Source organism: Apodemus sylvaticus, chromosome 11 (genome assembly GCF_947179515.1).
Source record: "Apodemus sylvaticus chromosome 11, mApoSyl1.1, whole genome shotgun sequence".
Lineage (NCBI taxonomy): Eukaryota > Metazoa > Chordata > Mammalia > Rodentia > Muridae > Apodemus > Apodemus sylvaticus.
In genome coordinates, this window is record NC_067482.1 from 66874490 (window position 1) to 66892680 (window position 18191).

The window sequence follows — 18191 nt, forward strand, 5'->3', positions numbered from 1 at the left end:
CTTATGTCAAGTTGACATAAAACTAGTCAGGACAATGAACAATGAAGGAAAACAGCTACAGAGGGAGTTTTGCTTGTGAAATCATCTGGGACGAATCTGAAGATTTTAGCTTCTGCCAACCAACCAAGTGTTCACACCAATGCAATTCACTGTTGTTGGACCTACTCTGCATGCAGTCTGACCCAAACCACGTTGTGATTGGGCTACCCTTTGGTCCTTTTATCTCCTTCAAAGGAAGCTATGAGGTTGTACAGGCCTCAGGAAGGTTTCCACTATCTCCTGGAGCTGGGAATCCTTAACAGGGCTGCCTCTCAGATAAGCACAAGGGACTGAGAGGCCTCTGTGATTTATGAAGGAGCAGCAGGGACCTGGTTCTTGCGTGTTGCTGTCTGGGGCTCCAGCACGGCAGACATGGTAAGTCTAGGTTGAGGAAGTCAAGGCCCACTGTGAATGTCCCATGGATTCCCATGGATTCCCATGGGTGCATCCCCCTCTAAATCATCTCGGAGAGGATAATTCCACCTCTGCTCTTCACAGAGGAAAAACTGTGTCTGGAGGACCTTTGAAAGACATATGGTTTCAGTTATGTGTTTGATCTGCACCAGAGACCACATGATCTTAATGATAGGACTGCGGGACTGTGTGTGGATCAAGTAAGTCCATTTTGTTACACGGAACTAAGGCTCTGAGTGACGCTGGCCTCCTGGAGACAGAGTGTGTCACGGTGGGAGAAGAGTGGAAGAGTCTGTACATACTTCAGGTCATGAGAAAAAATTTTGTATTGGCATATTCTTCCATATCCAGTCCGACTTCAAACTGAAAACAAAATAACATAATTTTTGACAAAATACGGTTAAAATTCTGGTTCCCGTGCATGTAAAATCATATTTTACCGTATCTGTGCAGGATAAATGACCTGGAGCAATTGTCACAGGATCTCAGCATGAAGTTTGCCATTTGCCATGAAATCTAAGCAAGTGCTTACGATACCCACAGCTGTGCTGAGTACGGGGTATTTATGCTCTTTAAATCAATCCAGATGTAGAAGGAGCCGGGAAGGGGAGAGAGGGAGGGAGAGAAGGAAAGAGAGGGGAGTATTTTAACTATGCATCAGTCCTCTTGAAATGTTCTGAGGATTGCAAGCACCCGTCCCTGGGTGCCTAATACCTGTCCTCAGGGATTAACTCCTTCAATTCTGACTCCCTGGGAGGTCGTAGAGGAAAGGGAGGGACAAAGTGCATGCACCTTACAGTGACTGTATTTTATGGTCTCCTTCCGGGCTTGCTGGCTTCTGGTTCAAGGGAAAAAAGGAGCCAGTCAAGAGGTAACGGAGAAAACATGCTGGTGAAAATTAATACCAAACCAGTGCCACTCCCTGAGAGCCTAAAACCGCCACACTGGCCAAGTTCAGAATTAAACTGGAGATTTTTTTTTTTAACATTCTCTAAATTAATTTAAAAGTAATGATAATGAATCCTTTCCTAACCAGGCACGGCTTGTATGTAAAGCCAGCATGGGTGCGAGTGGGGCTGATGCAGGAGGATTCTCATGATGGCAATGCAAGTCTGCACTGCACAGCAACACTTTGTCTCAAAGCTAACAAACCAACCACCAAACCAAATGTCCAACTTTTCATATCTAGCATAGTTAAAGAGTGAGAGGGATGGTGATAGTCTCCACATCTTTGCAAATCTCTTTTACTTCTGGCCTAGTGGGCGTCAGCCACTTTCTCCTCTCTGCGTCCCAGCTCAGTGTCTCACAGTAAGTGGCTTGGATCGCAGTGTGGACACCTGAGCAAGCAGAGACAGGTAAATAAAGAGCCTCTCAGTCATTTCCTTAACTCTGGGTACTTTTCTTTGATCTTACCCAAACTGCTTATCTTTTAAGGCGGTTTTCTGTTTTCTTTTTGACACCCCCCCCCCTTTTGAAGCAAGGTTTCTCTGTGTAGCCCTGGCTGTCCTGGAACTTGTTCTGTAGACCAGGCAGGCCTTGAACTCAGAGATCTGCCTGCCTGTCTCTGCCTCCCAGTTCCTGGCATTAAAGGCCTGTGTGGATGCTACCGCTGCCACCTGGCTTTTAAGTCTGTTTTGGATGGGGGATGTGAATGAACTTTTCTTGCTTTGATATATTGGTGTACGATCCATTGGTCCATTTTCCACCTTGCCGTGGAAGCCTTCGTGACTACTTATACTCTCATGAGAAAAGCGATACAAGTCTTCTCGTGCTGGCATATCTCATTTCAAAGGGTTGTGTTTGCTTTATATGTATGCATGTATGTGCAAGTATGTCTGTGCACTGTGTTCCCTGGATTCCTCTACTTGCTCACATGGAGGCATTGGATCCCTGGCACCGGAGCAATAGACAGTTGTGAAGCGGCCTTGTAGGTGCTGGGAATTGAGCAACGTTCCTCTGTAGGAGCAGCCGGTGCTCTTAACTGCTGAGCCATCTCTCTAGTCTAAACACATTTAATTTTTAATATATCTACTAGTCATAACAGGTAAACTTATTAATGGAGTTTTGCAAAATTCTAATTTTGGCTTCAAAGCTTCATGTAATTGCTGGTAATAGGTGCTGTCATTGGCTTTTTTGAAGCTGCAGGCTATACACCTGAAATTTAGGAAAAATATCTATCAGACACTCAAGTCAGAGTAAATGGTTTGTCATTCAGTCTTTCTTTCAGCAAACAAAACAAAACAAACAAACAAACAAACAAACAAGGTATTCAGTGAAAAATGTGGCCAGTTTAGCTTACAGCTAACTACTGGTATAGTGGCCATTTTCTTCTACAGAATAATTAGACAATACTTGTAGGGATGGAATACCATGGAATTGGGAGAGCCGGTCAGGAGCCCAGAGTGGGGTCAAATCAGCCTGAAAAATCTCACCTGGAGAGTGGTTGGAGTGAGGGCCACTCCCTCCTCCTCCCAGGCCTGCCCGTCCTGGGCCTCTCACCTTTAATCCCACCTAAAGGAAGTCATGTAGTCATAGCTAGATTAAGCTTCCCCTCTCCTTATCAGGTCATGTCCGGCAAGCACCCGGAATTCCTCTTTATACAAATAAAGCATTCCCAGCACCTAGCCCCAGCCACTGATGCACACTCCCCACCTGCCTCCCTAGTGTGCCATGCTCACCCTGCCTGAGGTCTCCCTCACTGACTGAAGGGGTGTAGCACAACGGTAGGATGGGTACACAGCATGGACCAGGTCTGCGGTTCTGTCCATCAGGAGCACACAGTGGAGGTCAGAGGACAACTCACAGGAATCCGTTCCGTTTTGCGACAGCATAGGCTCCGGGGACCACATTTGAGTCACGTGTGGGTAGCAAGTGCACTTAGCTGCAGAATCATTCTGCCGGCCCTGAAGTCACTCGTTTTATTTGTAACCACAAATACAACTTACTCCCAACATTTGCAGTATTTGCAAATGAGTCTTAAAAAGCAAACCAAGAGTTATTAACGTGAGAAATCCCTCTTCCTGTTTGTAAGCAGTATATGAAATATCGTGGAAAATATTTACTTTTCCATCCATGCTCATTTGGGAGCATGTTCAAATAAATGTGAAATAATAACTTCACTGTAAGTTTAGGCTCATTTGCTTAATGACTTACCTAACTTAGGAGCTGGACTAGCATTTTAAGGATGCTATGTCTACCTGAAATAACTTATAAGCACCTAATAGACCATGTGTGTGTGTGTGTGTGTGTGTGTGTGTGTAGTGTACATTTACTGAAAAAATAATTTTTCTATTTTATGATTTTTTTTCTTTACAGAGTTGATCAGAAAACTCATGCAGAAGAAGTTTGACATCTTAGTTGATACCAAGGAGGTAACCTTTTATTTTTGTTATTAAGAATAGCAAATTTATTAAGAATAGCAAATAGAAAAATCATGTCTGGTGTGAACACAAGTCTTTAAATAACCTTTTTTTTTTTTACCTGTAATTTGGTAACTTTTTTGACTAAGGATTTTTATGGAGTACTGTCGTGTTTTGTAAACCTCATTTTAGTGGCAGCAGAAATTTCAAAATTGGTTGTTGAGGAGAACCAAGTTATGTGTCATTCTAAAAATTTCCTGAAAAGAAATACTAAATTTTGTTTGTTTCTTTTTTAGCCAAGGGAGGGAAAAATCTCTGTACAGAAATGCTTGAGAATCCCTAGAAACCAGAACTGGTGACAGGGGAGGTTATTCTCGAAAACAGTTTGCTACACAACAACTGGCCGCCTGTGATCATTGCCGGGTCTGTGGAGCGCCCGGCTAGTGTGCCTGGAGGGAGTCAAAGGCCTGGCAGAGATAAGCAGGCTGTTCTTGGGCACGCAGGAACCTGATGGTTCCAGCACAAAGGGCAATAAGAAAATCCACAGGTTTGAAGCAACACACAGAAGAAAGCAAGAAATTCTGAGCAGAAGCCCTTAGCACAGCGGAAGTGGGGCGGACTGGGGTGCGGGTGGGAAGGGGGCGCTCTGCGAGTGCTGGGGACCAGGTGAGTAGCGGTCAGCGTGGGAAACGTGAACAGTTGGTCCAGAGAGGAAGAAAAGTGATTGAGGCCAGATCATAGGAGGTGAGCAGCCAGGGTTTTCAGCGAGCTTTAAAGGACCTTGCTGATGTCAGCCCAACTCTCCAGGCACCGCTGACCCTTTGCTTCTGGGACCCGAACGAGGAAAATTCCTTTGATTTTGGTTAGTTGTAAATGGTAGATCTTTGTGTGTTGAATGTAGGGGGTTAAAAACCAGGGAAAGGTGTTTGTCATATTCGCAGCCCCCAGTGAAGCAGGACGTGCTGCTCCTTCCCACGCTGCCCTGAGGGTGGTGTCCAGGGAACAATTCTGCACAGGTCTGAGTGGGAATGCCCACGGCCCCGGTGGCTGAGGAGCCCAAACCTTGTCATTAGAAACAGCTTCATCACAGCCTTGGTTTGTAATGGGTGATCTAGGAGAAGGGTAACTGTAAAAGCCAAAGAGGGAAACCTCTGTGGAAGCCATTTCATCCGGCAGCCAGGCCAACTGTGAGACTGTTGAAGAGGAAACCACAATACCTTCTGCTCACTACCCTCCTAGGACTCTGAAGAGTGTCCATTTGCCTCCAGTGTTCTCGATCCATGTTATCACCAAACCGCTGTCCAGATGAGCTCATATCTCTCTGCAAAAATATAATGACTGTTGTTTTCCACATATCTGGAAAACACTAGCACGCCTGACTAATCGGATAGCCCAAATGGCAAGGGTTCTTCTGGGCGTGGGTTGAAATGAGAACATCACCTCGCTTGGACCCCTGTCTGGAGACTCCAAGATGGCAGGGAGGCCTGGAAGTGGCCCAGCTACGGTTCAGCACCTCTTCAGAGGGAGAAGGCACACCACTAGTCTAAATTCACATCCTATTTTCCATGAGGAAAGTACACCCCAGGGATCTTCGAGGGTATTTAGAAGATAGTACACTGCAGGAATTGTTGGGTTTTACTGTCTGTAAGCCTGTGGTCTTCACGAGACCAGCTCATCCCAAACACGCGGAAGCACAGAAGCAGAGCCACCATTATGCTGCCAATGGCACCATCGGCTGCCATTTTCAGTCTAGTTTTTGCAAAGCCTTGCCGGGTACATTTTCTGTTTATCTTGCCCATGAGGGAACTGAGACTCAACGTGCCATTAGTAGTAGCAATACTGTGGATGTTCCCTAAGACTTTGGTATTGGTCTTCAGGGCTGGCTGGCTACTGGTATTTTTAAAAGACCCCTAAGTGGTTATAATAAGCCCCTGAGTAAAGAATCATAGGACAGCAGGGTGCAGAATCACAATTTTAACTGCTGTGCCACACAGAAATTAATTTATCCCATATGACAACTCATTTGGAAAGAGATCAGTAAAAATTCACCCACCCAAGTCCATGAAGGTGTTTATTGTAGCATGTCAAATATACCAGGCAAGGCTGACTGTTGGGTTGGAGAAATTACAAAAGAATTAGCAGTTTGTTATACCTTATAAGTAGAGTGACTGTCTTAGTTAGGGTTTTACTGCTGTGAACAGACACCATGACCAAGGCTTATAGATGGCATTCAACTGGGGCTGGCTTACGGGCTCAGAGATTCAGTCTATTATCCTCAAGGCAGGAATGTGGCAGCATCCAGGCAGGCATGGTGCAGGAGGAGCTGAGAGTCCTACATCTTTATGTGAAGGCTGCTAAGAGAATACTGGCGTCTAGGCAGCTAGGACAAGGGTCTTAAAGCCCATGCTCACAATGACACACCTACTCTAATAAGGCCACACCTCCAAATAGTACCACTCCCTGGGCCAAGCATATATAAACCATTACAGTGACCTTTCTAGATCTAGTATGACCAGCTACAATACCAACTGAAGACAGATTTCCCCAAATTACTCAGTTGTAATCTTCACATGAGAGCTCTCTTAAAATACAGATATCTGACCTTCCTCAGATCTGGACTCTTGTTCTGTAAGGGAATAGGAGCCTAGAAATTAGTTACATGGGGAGGTTCTTAGGGCTGGTAGATGTGGGAGTCAAGGTTGTGAATGGTATCGAGTTTGTGGACTCACGCAGGAAGACAGAATGGGACATGTCACGGTGACTGTTGGGGACATGTATATCTGAAATGTCCCCAGCCCTCAACATTTTCAATGTTTCAGTTAAAAATTATTGGAATCACAAGCATTGTTCTTTTAAGGGTTTGAGGATCTGACCCAGGTAAGAAACAGTTTATATACGTTCAAACGTCCAAACCAGAAAATTTCAAAATGGTGACATAGGGAATGACACAACCACCTCGGTTTGTTTTGATTCAGAGGGCATTTAGAAACAATGACAGCATGGATGGAGGGATGGCTCAGTGGTTAAGAACACTGGCTGCTCTTCTGGAGGTTCTGAGCTCAATTCTTAGCAACCGCATGGGATACCGCATGGGATATATAATCTGATCTGATGCCTTCTTCATGCGTGCAGGTGTACATGCAGATAGGGCACTCATATACATAAAATAAATACATAAATCTTTGGGCTGGAGAGTTGACTCAGTGGTTAAGAGCTCTGGCCGCTTTTCCAGAGACCTCCAGTTCAGTACTCAGCAACCACATGGTGGTATGTGGCTCACAACCATCTACAATGTGATATGATGCTCTCTGGTGAAATGCACGTGCACATGCAGAAAGAATACTCATATACATAAAATAAATCTTAAAAAAACCCCAAACAAACGAAAAGCAGAAGCAACTTTCTTCCCCCTCACACAGGTGACCAAAAGAGATAAAAGTCTTATAAGTTGAGCAAATTTAGTTTATAGAATTATCTTCCTTTCCTCATTGTGATTTGGTTCATTTTCCTGACTGACTGACTGGTCTCCATCTCTGGACCATGCTGAGGAATCTCCGGTCTTGGGTTGTGACTTTTATCCCATTAGCACATCAGTTGACTTAGTTTTGGCTAGGTAAGTATTGCATGTGGGCTTGCTTTCTTGGAGTTGGTATGATAGGAGGTGGCAATATGGCGGCCTGGTCTTCTAAGTGAGAACATTATCTCTAATACTGGGTCATATGAAAGAAGATATACACTGCCCAGATTTTCTGGAGGAGGCAGCATCTCTTCTGAGACTTGAGTTTCATCCAGTGAGGGATGGATGAGCTGAGTAAGGAAGCAACCTGGGAAGGCAGAGTGAGGAGAGAAGAGAGAAAATGGTTTGCCAGAAAGACAACAACCAACTTAGAATGGCCAAGAAAAATGAGGAGGTGAAGTCCAGATTGGCTAGTAAAGGTCCATGCGGGGAAGTTTGCGTTTAAAAACAGTGCAATTTTGTTGGCTGCTGTTAAACAAGAGAAGGACACTTCCAGCTTTCATTCTAGAGGGGACACGTTAGAAGAGTTGTGTTTGATTCTTGGACTATAGGCAGCCCTTGTTACTGCTTCCTGAAAATCATATAGCAAGCGTGGTAGCGTCTATCACTACTCTCTGATTGCTTTTTCCCTAACTGATGATCACGCTGACTCCGAACTTTTCAAAAGCGCAAATGTGAATTGCAGAGCTTTACTCTGAAACACTGATCCTCAATGTGCACTGAAGAATCAGTTGATCCCTCCACCTTGATATTTTACAATGTGGCATATGGTTATGGTGACTGACTCATGTGACTTTTCTGTTTTATTTTGATGCATGCTGCCTCTGCTACACACAAACTCCTCAACTGCTTTGATTTCCACAGCCAGAAAACATAGTCTTGGCTTTGAAGGTAAACTGTGCTCGCTCTCTTGTTCTGTGTCGTTGTTTGTCTTAGGTCGATGACTGGTGTTGTCTCTGTTGGCACTTTCTGTTCTTCCGGGTGATTCCCCTGTGATAGAGTTTCAATTCGTTTTGTCTGTGTCATCTCGATGGTGTGTGAGGCCCTAAGCTCAATTCTGCGCTGTGGCAGTGTGGGAGGAAGAGAAAGGAAATCAAGCAGCCTCATTCCTGACCCTGTCTGACAATCATTAACATTGGGAAGGTTGTATGGAACTTACAAATGTTCGTTATCGTTGTTAAAGCTAAAACTAATATACTAGATACATTTTATTGCATCTTCTCTCCTGGGTTTGAGTTTATTGCTTTCTGTGGTCCAGAAAATACTTAAAAGTCCTTTAAAATATTAAATAATTTTGTTTGCTGAGAAATGGAAGCAAAATCTGTAAGTATGTGAGAATTTGGAGTATCTGGGTTGGTTTCTTAGTTGGCCAAAGATACGAGTTCTCAAGAAAATGCTAAAGAGTCAGTTAATAATGGATGTTTGTTGAGGCGAACAATATTCCTGTGTCAGCTGCACCCTGATTCATACGTGAGCGCTTGCTTGGCTATAGCTAATTACTGCCAATTGAACATTGATTCCGAGCAGTTGCTTTCGCTTTGAGTTCAGGACCATTCATCCCTCCTGCCTACCAGGAGGCTCATTGTATTAATGGATATTTTCCCAGTGGGAACCAGGCACTCCCAGAAGGATGCAGCTGATTTCAGTATTAGTGCCCTCTATCAAAGTGTCACTGTCGCCTCTGGCAGGGTTGTCCACCCAGTAGGGCTGCTGTCCGTACATCAGGCCATTTAAGCCAAGAGACAGACACTGAGGCGAGGCAGGCAGCTGAGGAGAGCCAGCTAGCTGGGGGGACGGCAGGTTTGCCACCAAGTTCATTCTGCTGGACATTCAGGAGTGATGACAGAGACGGTGGCGGTGGGGTAAGGGATGGCACACTGGTGGGGGGACTGCTCACAACAGGTGGCCAGAAGGCGCACGTGATCACATCCCTGTACCAGGAGATGCTTTTTAGTGCTGCAGATCTCAAGACAGAAGTCACTGTTTTTCTTCTGCTGATTTTGTCCCTGCTGTATTCCACTATGGACAGGCTCCAGGGAGTGGTGGCCTTAGGATCTATTTTTGATTGCCTTACTCATGGTAATGAAAAAGAAAAACTAGGCATCATTCAATTGTGGAAAGAAAGTAAGTTGGTTAAACAAGAAGTTGAATGTGCGATCATGTCTCAGTGCACACCAAAAGGAGCAAGGCTCTTATCTGATTCTTCATTTTAGCGCCTACATCACCCATTGCTATCTTGCTTGTTCACGAATCGTTAAATGCCATCCTGTGATTTTTCTGTCATTCTAGCTGGCACAGTACTTGCCTAGCTTTTGTGAATTTCTGAGTTCCATCCTCAGTACTACATAAGCTAGGCATGGAGGCATACATCCTGTAATATAATTGAAGTATTCAAGGGTTGGAGGCAGGAGGATCATTCTTTACTCCTGAGACCAACCTGGGATACAGGGAACTTTGTCTCAAAAACAAAAGACAGCATCAGGGAGTAAACAAACAAGAGAAATGTGAGCGACTTTGTGCATGGTCTGGGATGAGAGGTAATTTCATCCTCCAGGGCATTGTTCCATGTCCTCCAGGACCATGCTAGCAAGGAGAATGAAAAGAATTAAAGTCTACCTAGTGATTGTATGTGATAGTTGTGCTGGATGCTGGGAGCTCAGGACCAGTGTGGACACAGGGGCTTGCAACCCCGTAGTCACCAGGTCTACCTCTTGAATGGCATAGAAAGCTTTATGTGCTATGGCCTGGGTGATTGATTGCCTAGGTACTTCCTCTTTAAGCATACATTCTCTCTAGTTCTCACAATGACCTGATAAGAGCCATACTGTTATTCCCAGTATCCCCATGGAAACGCGTGCAGTTCGAGTTACTCAGAATGTCTAGACTTCATTCAACATTTAGATACTTTTAGAAACATGGAGTTTGTCACTAATCAATCCCATCCAGCATGGTTCAAGTCTTTCCTAATCTCTACTTGTTCTGTCTTCCTGGCGTAAAGCACCCTGTGTGTGTAGGACTCTATGCAGAGTTTTTGTTGTTGTTGTTGTTGTTGTTTTGTTTTTTTAAGCCACCTGGAAAACAAAATGCCCTTGGAATTTAACGTAAACTGTTTCCCATTTGACCTTGCTCTTAACTTCCAGGCAGTTGAAAGAAGTATTAAATTCTTGGCCAGCATTCTGGTAATTCAGTACTCTACTTCCTTCAACAGAGAGCTTCTAAACATCCTTAAACGAGTGCAGGTTGAGGTGCCCGCAATAGCGAGCACCTGTGGAATGTCCTTCCTGCTTTGCGTGACAATGTGCTGTGCCTTCCCTTTGCAGGCTGCCTTCTATGAGATGGGAATTCTTATCTGCGCCATCCTGGGACTGCTGTTCGTCATCCTCACGCCCCTGGTGGGCCTCTTCTTCTGCATGTGCCGTTGCTGCAACAAGTGCGGCGGAGAGATGCACCAGCGGCAGAGGCGGGACGAGCCATGCCAGAGGAAGTGCTTAGCCCTCTCCCTCTTGGTGACTTGTCTGCTCATGAGGCAAGTCAAGACTCGACTCGACTGTCGCAGCTGTTAGGGGTTGCAGGGAGACGGGGGATGCCTGCTTTTATCCACGAGTTTGTTTCATTTCCTCTTCCTCCTCTCCTTTCTTCTTTTGTCTTTTTCTCTCTTTCCTCCTGCATCTCTTTCTTCTTCTTTCATTTTCTTCTGTTCAGAGTTTACAATGTAGATTTGGTTGTCCTGGAATTCACTATATACACCAGTCTGGTCTTGAACTCACATAGATCCAGCTGCATCTGCCTCCGAGAGTATTGGAATTAAAGGCAGGCATCACTACACCCAACCTGATTTATTTTTATTTTTTATTTTTATTTTTTGAGACAGTATCCCACTATAGAGTTTAGGCTGCCCAAGAACATAGTAAGGACTACAAACGTCCTGGCTGGGCCTGAACATCTAATAGTGTGCCTACTTTGGCCTCCAAGTCCTGGGATAACAGGGATGCCCCAGCATGCCCAGTTTAAAGTAAAACAAAACAGGGACAATGGAAGCGACTCACTAAGGTGCCATTGTCAACTAGATAATAGTATAGTCTGGAAGTTGCCTGCCTTGCTCCATGAGTGATCTTTTTGGCAATTTTTCCTCTTGTAGATGTCCTGATAAATTATGTGTGCATGTGAGTGTGTGTGTGCATGTGTGTGTGTGTGTGTGTGTGTGTGTGTGTGTGTGCGTGTGCGTGCTTGCGTTATGGGACAGGTAATGCACATGCCATGGCCTCTGAGGTCACAAGACAACCTTGGATGTAGGTCCTCATCTTCCACTTTGTTTAAGGCAGGGCCTCTTTGTTGTCCCCCCTCCCTCCCCAGAACTCTAGATTAGCTGGCTGTGAGCTTTTAGGGATTCTCCTGTCTCCTCCTCCCACCTCCCCATAGGCATGCTGAGATTACAGATGTTTGCCCCAAATGCTAGCTTTTACGTGGGGTCCTAGGATTTGAGTTCAAGTCTTCCCACTTATGTCCCAAGCACTTTAACCCACTGGGCCGGCTCCCCATCCCCCAGGCAAAGTTAATGCAGAAAGCATTTACCTCCTTCCTCTGACACCTCTGTGGAGGCTCACAGCATACACAGAAGCAAGGAGAGCCTCTGTTTGCTAGCTGAGTCCCTGAACTCTGTGAATTTGTAAAGATGGTGGAACATAAGATCTTCCTATTCATTTTGATGCCCACTCTACTTGAATTTGCCATTTGCCTCCACTCGTGAAGTCTAGCATTCTCATAAGCTAGGATGTTCATGTGTTAGTCCTGCTGTTGAGAGGAGTATCCAGCTGATGGCAGATCAGAAACATGCATGCCTTTAAGATGGGGCTGTTTTTCAGGATCTCCATCTAGTCCCCAGCTGTAGTATGCCCCGCTCCTGAAGGAGCCCACCAATGGCCCCCTTTTGTTCCATAGCTCTTCGATTCTTGTACCTTTTCTTAGATTTTTTTTTAAATTGCATTTTAATTTATTGTGTGTGGTGACTATGTGTGCTCCCGAGGGTGGGGTAGGGGGCAGAGTGCACTCACAGAGAGGTCAGAGGGCAGCTCTTGAGAGGGTCTCTTCTCTAATTTCATGATGCCTGTCCTAGGGATCCAACTCCGGTCATCAGGCTTGGCGGTATGCGCCTTTACCCACTGAGCCACCTTGCTTGACCTCAGCAGGTATTTCCTACACTAAAAGAAACTAGAGAAACTAAAAGAAAGAAGTCATTGTTAAAGACTTGATCAAGACTCATGGCTCACAGATACACCCAGCAAAGATTCCCCAGATCTAGCTCTATCTCCAAGAAAGATGACAAGAAAGGGGAATTTGCAGATCTGATAAAAAACAATAAAGGAAGCACAAACGCTTTGTTTCCTTTAGAGACAGTGTTTCTCTACAGAGCTTGGCTATTCTGGAACTTACTATGTAGAACAGACTGGTCTCAAACTCACAGAAATCTACCTGCCTCTGCCTACAGAGTGCTGGGATCAAAGGCATGTGCCACCACACTTGGCAAAACACCTTTTTATATTTGAAAAAAAAAATTATTCGTAATGATTGACAGAAGCCCTGGCTTCTGTAATGGCTGTCCCTGGAAAAGAAATGGAGGGTTTCTGGGGAGCGCAGTTGCTTGCCTTTTTACCTATTGAATTAATTTAACCGTGAACAACAAAGACTCCCCATGACCAACAAAAGCCAGTTCATTGCTTCTTGTCCAGGAGTAGTGACAGCTGGATCAAAGACAGGACTCACCTGAAAACAGTAGAAGAGTAAACATTAACCAAGTATTAATATGTGCATAAACACGAGCCAGATACGCGTGTCCTTAACTTCCTGCGCTTCTCGTTATTCCTTACTTTCTCACTTGAACTCAAAGTGTGTCCATCTTTCCTCCATCTCTGACTTTTTCCACTCTGTCTGTCTGTCTGTCTGTCTGTCTGACTGACTCTTGCAAACAACTCAAATTCTTTCTCTGGTAATTCCTGAAGTGTCTGTCTCTCCCTACTTTCCTTTGAAGTCTTCTCAGGAATGCAGAGACCCAGCAGGGCAGTATGGGAAGGGGGGAGGGGAAGTTAGGAAAGGAATGTAAGTTACAGCCTAAAGACCCTTCAGACTCTACACGGGTTCCCTAGTGTGTCTAAGAAGCTGGAGACGTGTGTTTACTTCACCCACAGACTTGGCTTGTATGGTTTTCATCTACACACTCCAGACATTAAGAACTAGGCTCAGAGCAGGAAGCGACATTTGAACACACTGCCTCTTTTAGGATAATTCCCTACTTAGCAAGCTAGTTATTTCTTTAAAAAAAATATTGTTTTGTGTCTATGAATATTTTGCCTGCACATATGTCTGTGCACCATGTGTAGTTCGTGACTAGTACCCACAAAGGCCAGAAGAGGGTATTGGATTCCTTAGGACTGGGTTTAACAAATGGTGTGAGCCTTTATGTGGGTACTAGAATTTGAAAATGGATCCTCTGGAAGAATAACCAGTGTGTTTAACTGGAGCCATCTTCCCAGTCCCTCCCTAGAGAATAATTTTTGCTTCATGAGAATGTATGTCAAAATACCATGAAGATTCTTTATTATACAGATTTATTTTTATCAGCCTCAAATATTTGCCTATATATAACAGGTTTCCAGTTTTTAAAAAAAGAAACATGCTTTCTATTGGATTCCTCTTTTAAGTTAGACTTTTGTTTGCATTTCTATAAATTATGAGGGGCTTTCTTCTGAACTGATAAAGTATTTACTTTATACCAAAATACATAAACAACAAAGCTACAAAATAAGATATAAACCTAGCTTCCATTTACATATTGACATATAGTTTACCTATCTTATTCCTGAGATCCAAACCCATCAAACAAATCTTGATAAGCTTTTTAAGTATATATTAGTTTGGAAAATTAATTTTTAAAAATCTGTTCCTTTTCTAGTTTCTTATACATTTATTCATTTTTTCTAATCCAAATAAAACATTTGTTTTCTATTCATAACTTCAGGTTTCAATATAATTAAGTCAGAGTTGTCTAATTTGATTTCGTGTTGTAAATTGAACTTTATGTGTAAAGTAGTATACATGAGAATGAGAATAGTAGATTCTTCTTCTTCTTCTTCTTCTTCTTCTTCTTCTTCTTCTTCTTCTTCTTCTTCTTCTTCTTCTTCTTCTTCTCCTTCTCCTCCTCCTCCTCCTCCTCCTCCTCCTCCTCTTCCTTCTCCTCTTCCTCCTTCTCCTCCTTCTCCTCCTCCTCCTTCTTTTCCTCCTCCTCTTCCTCTTCCTCCTTCTTCAAATTTAGACAAAAAATTTAAAGTTCTTTGCTTCAAACCTCTCAATTTACTATAGCTGTTTTGGTATCTTCTATCTGAGAAACCCCTATTAGTTTCCATCATGATTGGAAAATTGCTAAATATTGTTTTCCAGTAATCAGGACAGATGAGATTAGGATCTGTTGGGGGAAATATTAAAAAAGATCTGGCCAACTCTCCTGCCCAACTCTCCTGCCCCGCCAGCCCACAACACCATGTCCCCGCGGATTCCAGCTCAGCACCAAGCTATTCTCTCCCAGCTAGTTCCCTCAGCCTCCCAGCTGAGTTCCCTCTCAGACATAAACCCTGTAATAGGCGGACCCACATTCCAGTAACCAAGTAAATCAAAACTCTTAAAGCTTGTTAGGCAATTAGATTTATGTATCAATAAAATCACAATTTACAAGATGCCAATAAATAATCTTAGAGCCAATTGATAATAATAAAGCTTTAACCCAAATATTCTAACCTTTTGTTAACATCACCTGGGCCTCCATTTCTCTCCTCTCCTCCTGCAACCTCACTCTGTTCCCCTAACTCCTAGCTCCGCCTCCATTTTCTGTCCAATCACAGGCCTTCCACTGCCCTAATGTGATTGGACAGGGAAAATTCTGCAACAAGGATCTAGAAGAGAAAATGTCTTTGTATATATGAAAGAAAAAGTGAATGAAATATCTGGATATCATCGTAAGTCAGCTTTGGTAACGATTACCCTGGAGAACTAAAGCTTCTAAATTTATCGAAGTATGGGATGTGCTTACCACTCCCTGGCTTCGGAGAGTAGAGATTCTCAGAAAAACAGATCAAACTGTATCCTCCCAGAACATCTTGAGTCTTTGTTAATGGGAACAAGAGATCTGGTTGTTTAAAATCAAAATAAGTAACTTTTTAAGAAGGAAGAGATCAGTTACCACTCTCTACAAGTGTTTATTTGGCTTTTCACTAGCCAGTTTCATGAAGGCTATAGATAGGGAAAAATCACTTTCTAAAGCTTTAGTCTAAAGCTCTTAAGTCTTTATTTGTAAGTATGTGAGGAGATTATTTTCCACAGTGTACAGACAATTCATAATTCCATTTATCCTGTGAATAAAAGTTTCTGTCTTCTGCTCAAAATCTGAAGACATTTTGCTATACTATATCAAAGCTTATATTTGGTAGTTTAATAAGAGTTATGTCTGGTTCTGTGAATGGGGGATCCATGATGTTTTATGGCTTGTTTGCCTTGGGTCATTTTTTTCTCAGTGTCTTCGTTCCCTAGTCATTGACTGGAGATTGTTAAAATGCAGAAAAATTAATTTATGTGGCTCTAATATTTGCTTTAAAATACAATGAGTGACAGAGAGTGTCTAAATCAACGGTTAATAGAGTCATTCACTCTATTTTGTTTAAATGAAAGGTTTAAATTAGAGCTTGTAATTGAAAACTAGCATTGGTCAATATAGTAAAGTTTTTATCAGTTGCTAGTATTTACACATTGGGAGGTTTTATGTCAGAACTCTGTTTACAGGTGTTTGCAGATGCTGGGAAGTTCCTTTTTGGTGTTACTTTGGAGAACTACAGAAACAATAGTCTGCCAGCCACCTGACATTATCCAGGTCTCAGGCCACTCTGTTTCCTCTTGTGCTTTCTGTCTGACCACAAGGGCTTTTGGACTTGTCATTTTAAAGATTATTATTATTATTATTGTCATTGTTATTACCTTTGGGTGTTTTATATTCATGTATGTCTGTTCACTTTGTGCATGCCTAATGCTTGCAAAGGCCAGATCCTCAGGAACTGGAATTACGGAGTGACCCTGTGGGTGCTGGGATTTGAACCTGGGTCCTCTGGAAAAGCCTCCTTGCTAACTACTGAGCCAGCTCTATAGTCCTTGGAGTTGTCATTTCTAACCAAAACATAAACATTTACACTGAAAGTTTGCTTGGAAAGTTTTTGAGTTCATTTGCAGAACTCTGTTTAGCACAGATTTTTGTTAAAGTTATTGATAGCTTGATTTTAATTATATCTGACAGGGCTTTCTAGAACTGCATTCTTGACAGTTGGAAAGTTTGGGAATAATATTTTCTGAAAGGTTGTATGGCAGTTCATTGATCTGAGTCATGGCCTTGTGAGTAAAGTCACATAGAATAAGGGACAAGGGCAGTTTGTGACGTTCACTCTGAGCATACTGCGAGTGTCACCAGATGAAGTTTAGAACAAACCTTCAAGCGCTCCTGTATGGGGACAGACCACATAAGGCAAAGTTGACAGGGAGGTAGTTACCACCTCCTTTTACGGACATTGAACTTAGGTATAACTAAGAATAAACTCCAGCAGGCATTGCGACACAGAACATCACAGATCCCTGCGGAAGAGCTCCTTTCATGGGAATGGACAGGAAAAGGTCAGTAGGAAGTGGTGAACTTCCTACTCCACTTTGACTTATTCTGTGACCAAATGGGTCTGTTGCTCAGTAGAAGGAATGGCTGAGTAGTTTGTAGAATGCAGGGAGAGAAAGTAATATTCCCCAGGGTGGACACCAGCTGGACTAAGGCCCTGGCATGACCTATTTGAACCTGGCTTAGTTAAATAAAGATCTTGTACATTACTGTGTTTCAGTTCTTGGTTGTGTGTGTTTGTGTGTGCATGCATGTCTTGCACATAAGTCTAAAATCATCGAGTCACTAACATAGCTTAGGATTAGGATGTCGTGCCCGTCAGTAATGATTATAACTGAGGCACAATGTCTGCCTCATAGACATATATAAGTTTAGGACATAGAGTAGTGGATCATACAGCAGTTCAAAGGGTACAGGACATTTTGTCTTTATTTTCTGAGGTTGCGCTAAGATAGAACTCAAGCTCAAGAATAAACAAGTCCCAGGGTTTAGTGATCAAGGGGGAAGGGCCCCTTGTGGGTGGTACCATCTCTGGGCTGGTGCTCTTGGGTTCTATAAGAGAGCAGGCTGAGCAAGCCAGGGGAAGCAAGCCAGTAAGAAACATCCCTCCATGGCCTCTGCATCAGCTCTTGCTTCCTGACCTGCTTGAGTTCCAGTCCTGACTTCCTTTAGTGATGAACTGCAACATTGAAGTGTAAGCTCAATAAACCCTTTCCTCCCCAACTTGCTTCTTGGTCATGATGTTTGTGCAGGAATAGAAACCCTGACTAAGACAAATTGGTTATTTGTGGACATCCCCCAAGCCCTTCTCCTTTGCAGTGTGAGCAGCAGCAGCAGCACTTATACATCTTAGGGTTGATTCCAGCCCGTTTGTAATATCAGCTCCAAACTGCCCTTTGAGATGGTAGTTGAGGCTCAGATAGGGAAAAGGTCTTCACAGAGTTACTGGGGGTGGGGCGTGGTGGGGTGGTAGGGTGGGGTGGGGCATGGGAGGTGGGGGGTGGGGCATGAGGAACCAGGTCCAAGTCACATATTCCAGCTCTCCTAATTCCACTGTAGCTCACTAGGCCTAGTAAAAGTACAGTTCAATGTCATGTGCCACATAGGCATGTTGGGGTCACTTTGGGAGCCCTAGAGGAAGTGTGCATTACTGCCACAAGAAGACAGG

At 43.6% G+C, this 18191-nt stretch overlaps 1 protein-coding gene across 6 annotated transcripts in view; it reads left to right on the plus strand.

Annotated features, from left to right (window-relative positions):
- The window catches only part of Prom1 (prominin 1), a 100584-nt gene that overhangs the window by 30513 nt on the left and 51880 nt on the right, over positions 1–18191 (plus strand). For all 6 annotated transcript variants that reach the window (XM_052199144.1, XM_052199143.1, XM_052199146.1 and 3 more), the window contains exons 3-4: positions 3769–3824; positions 10650–10855. In XM_052199144.1, coding sequence (XP_052055104.1) covers positions 3769–3824; positions 10650–10855 — 262 coding nt within the window. The remainder of the gene's footprint in view (positions 1–3768; positions 3825–10649; positions 10856–18191) is intronic.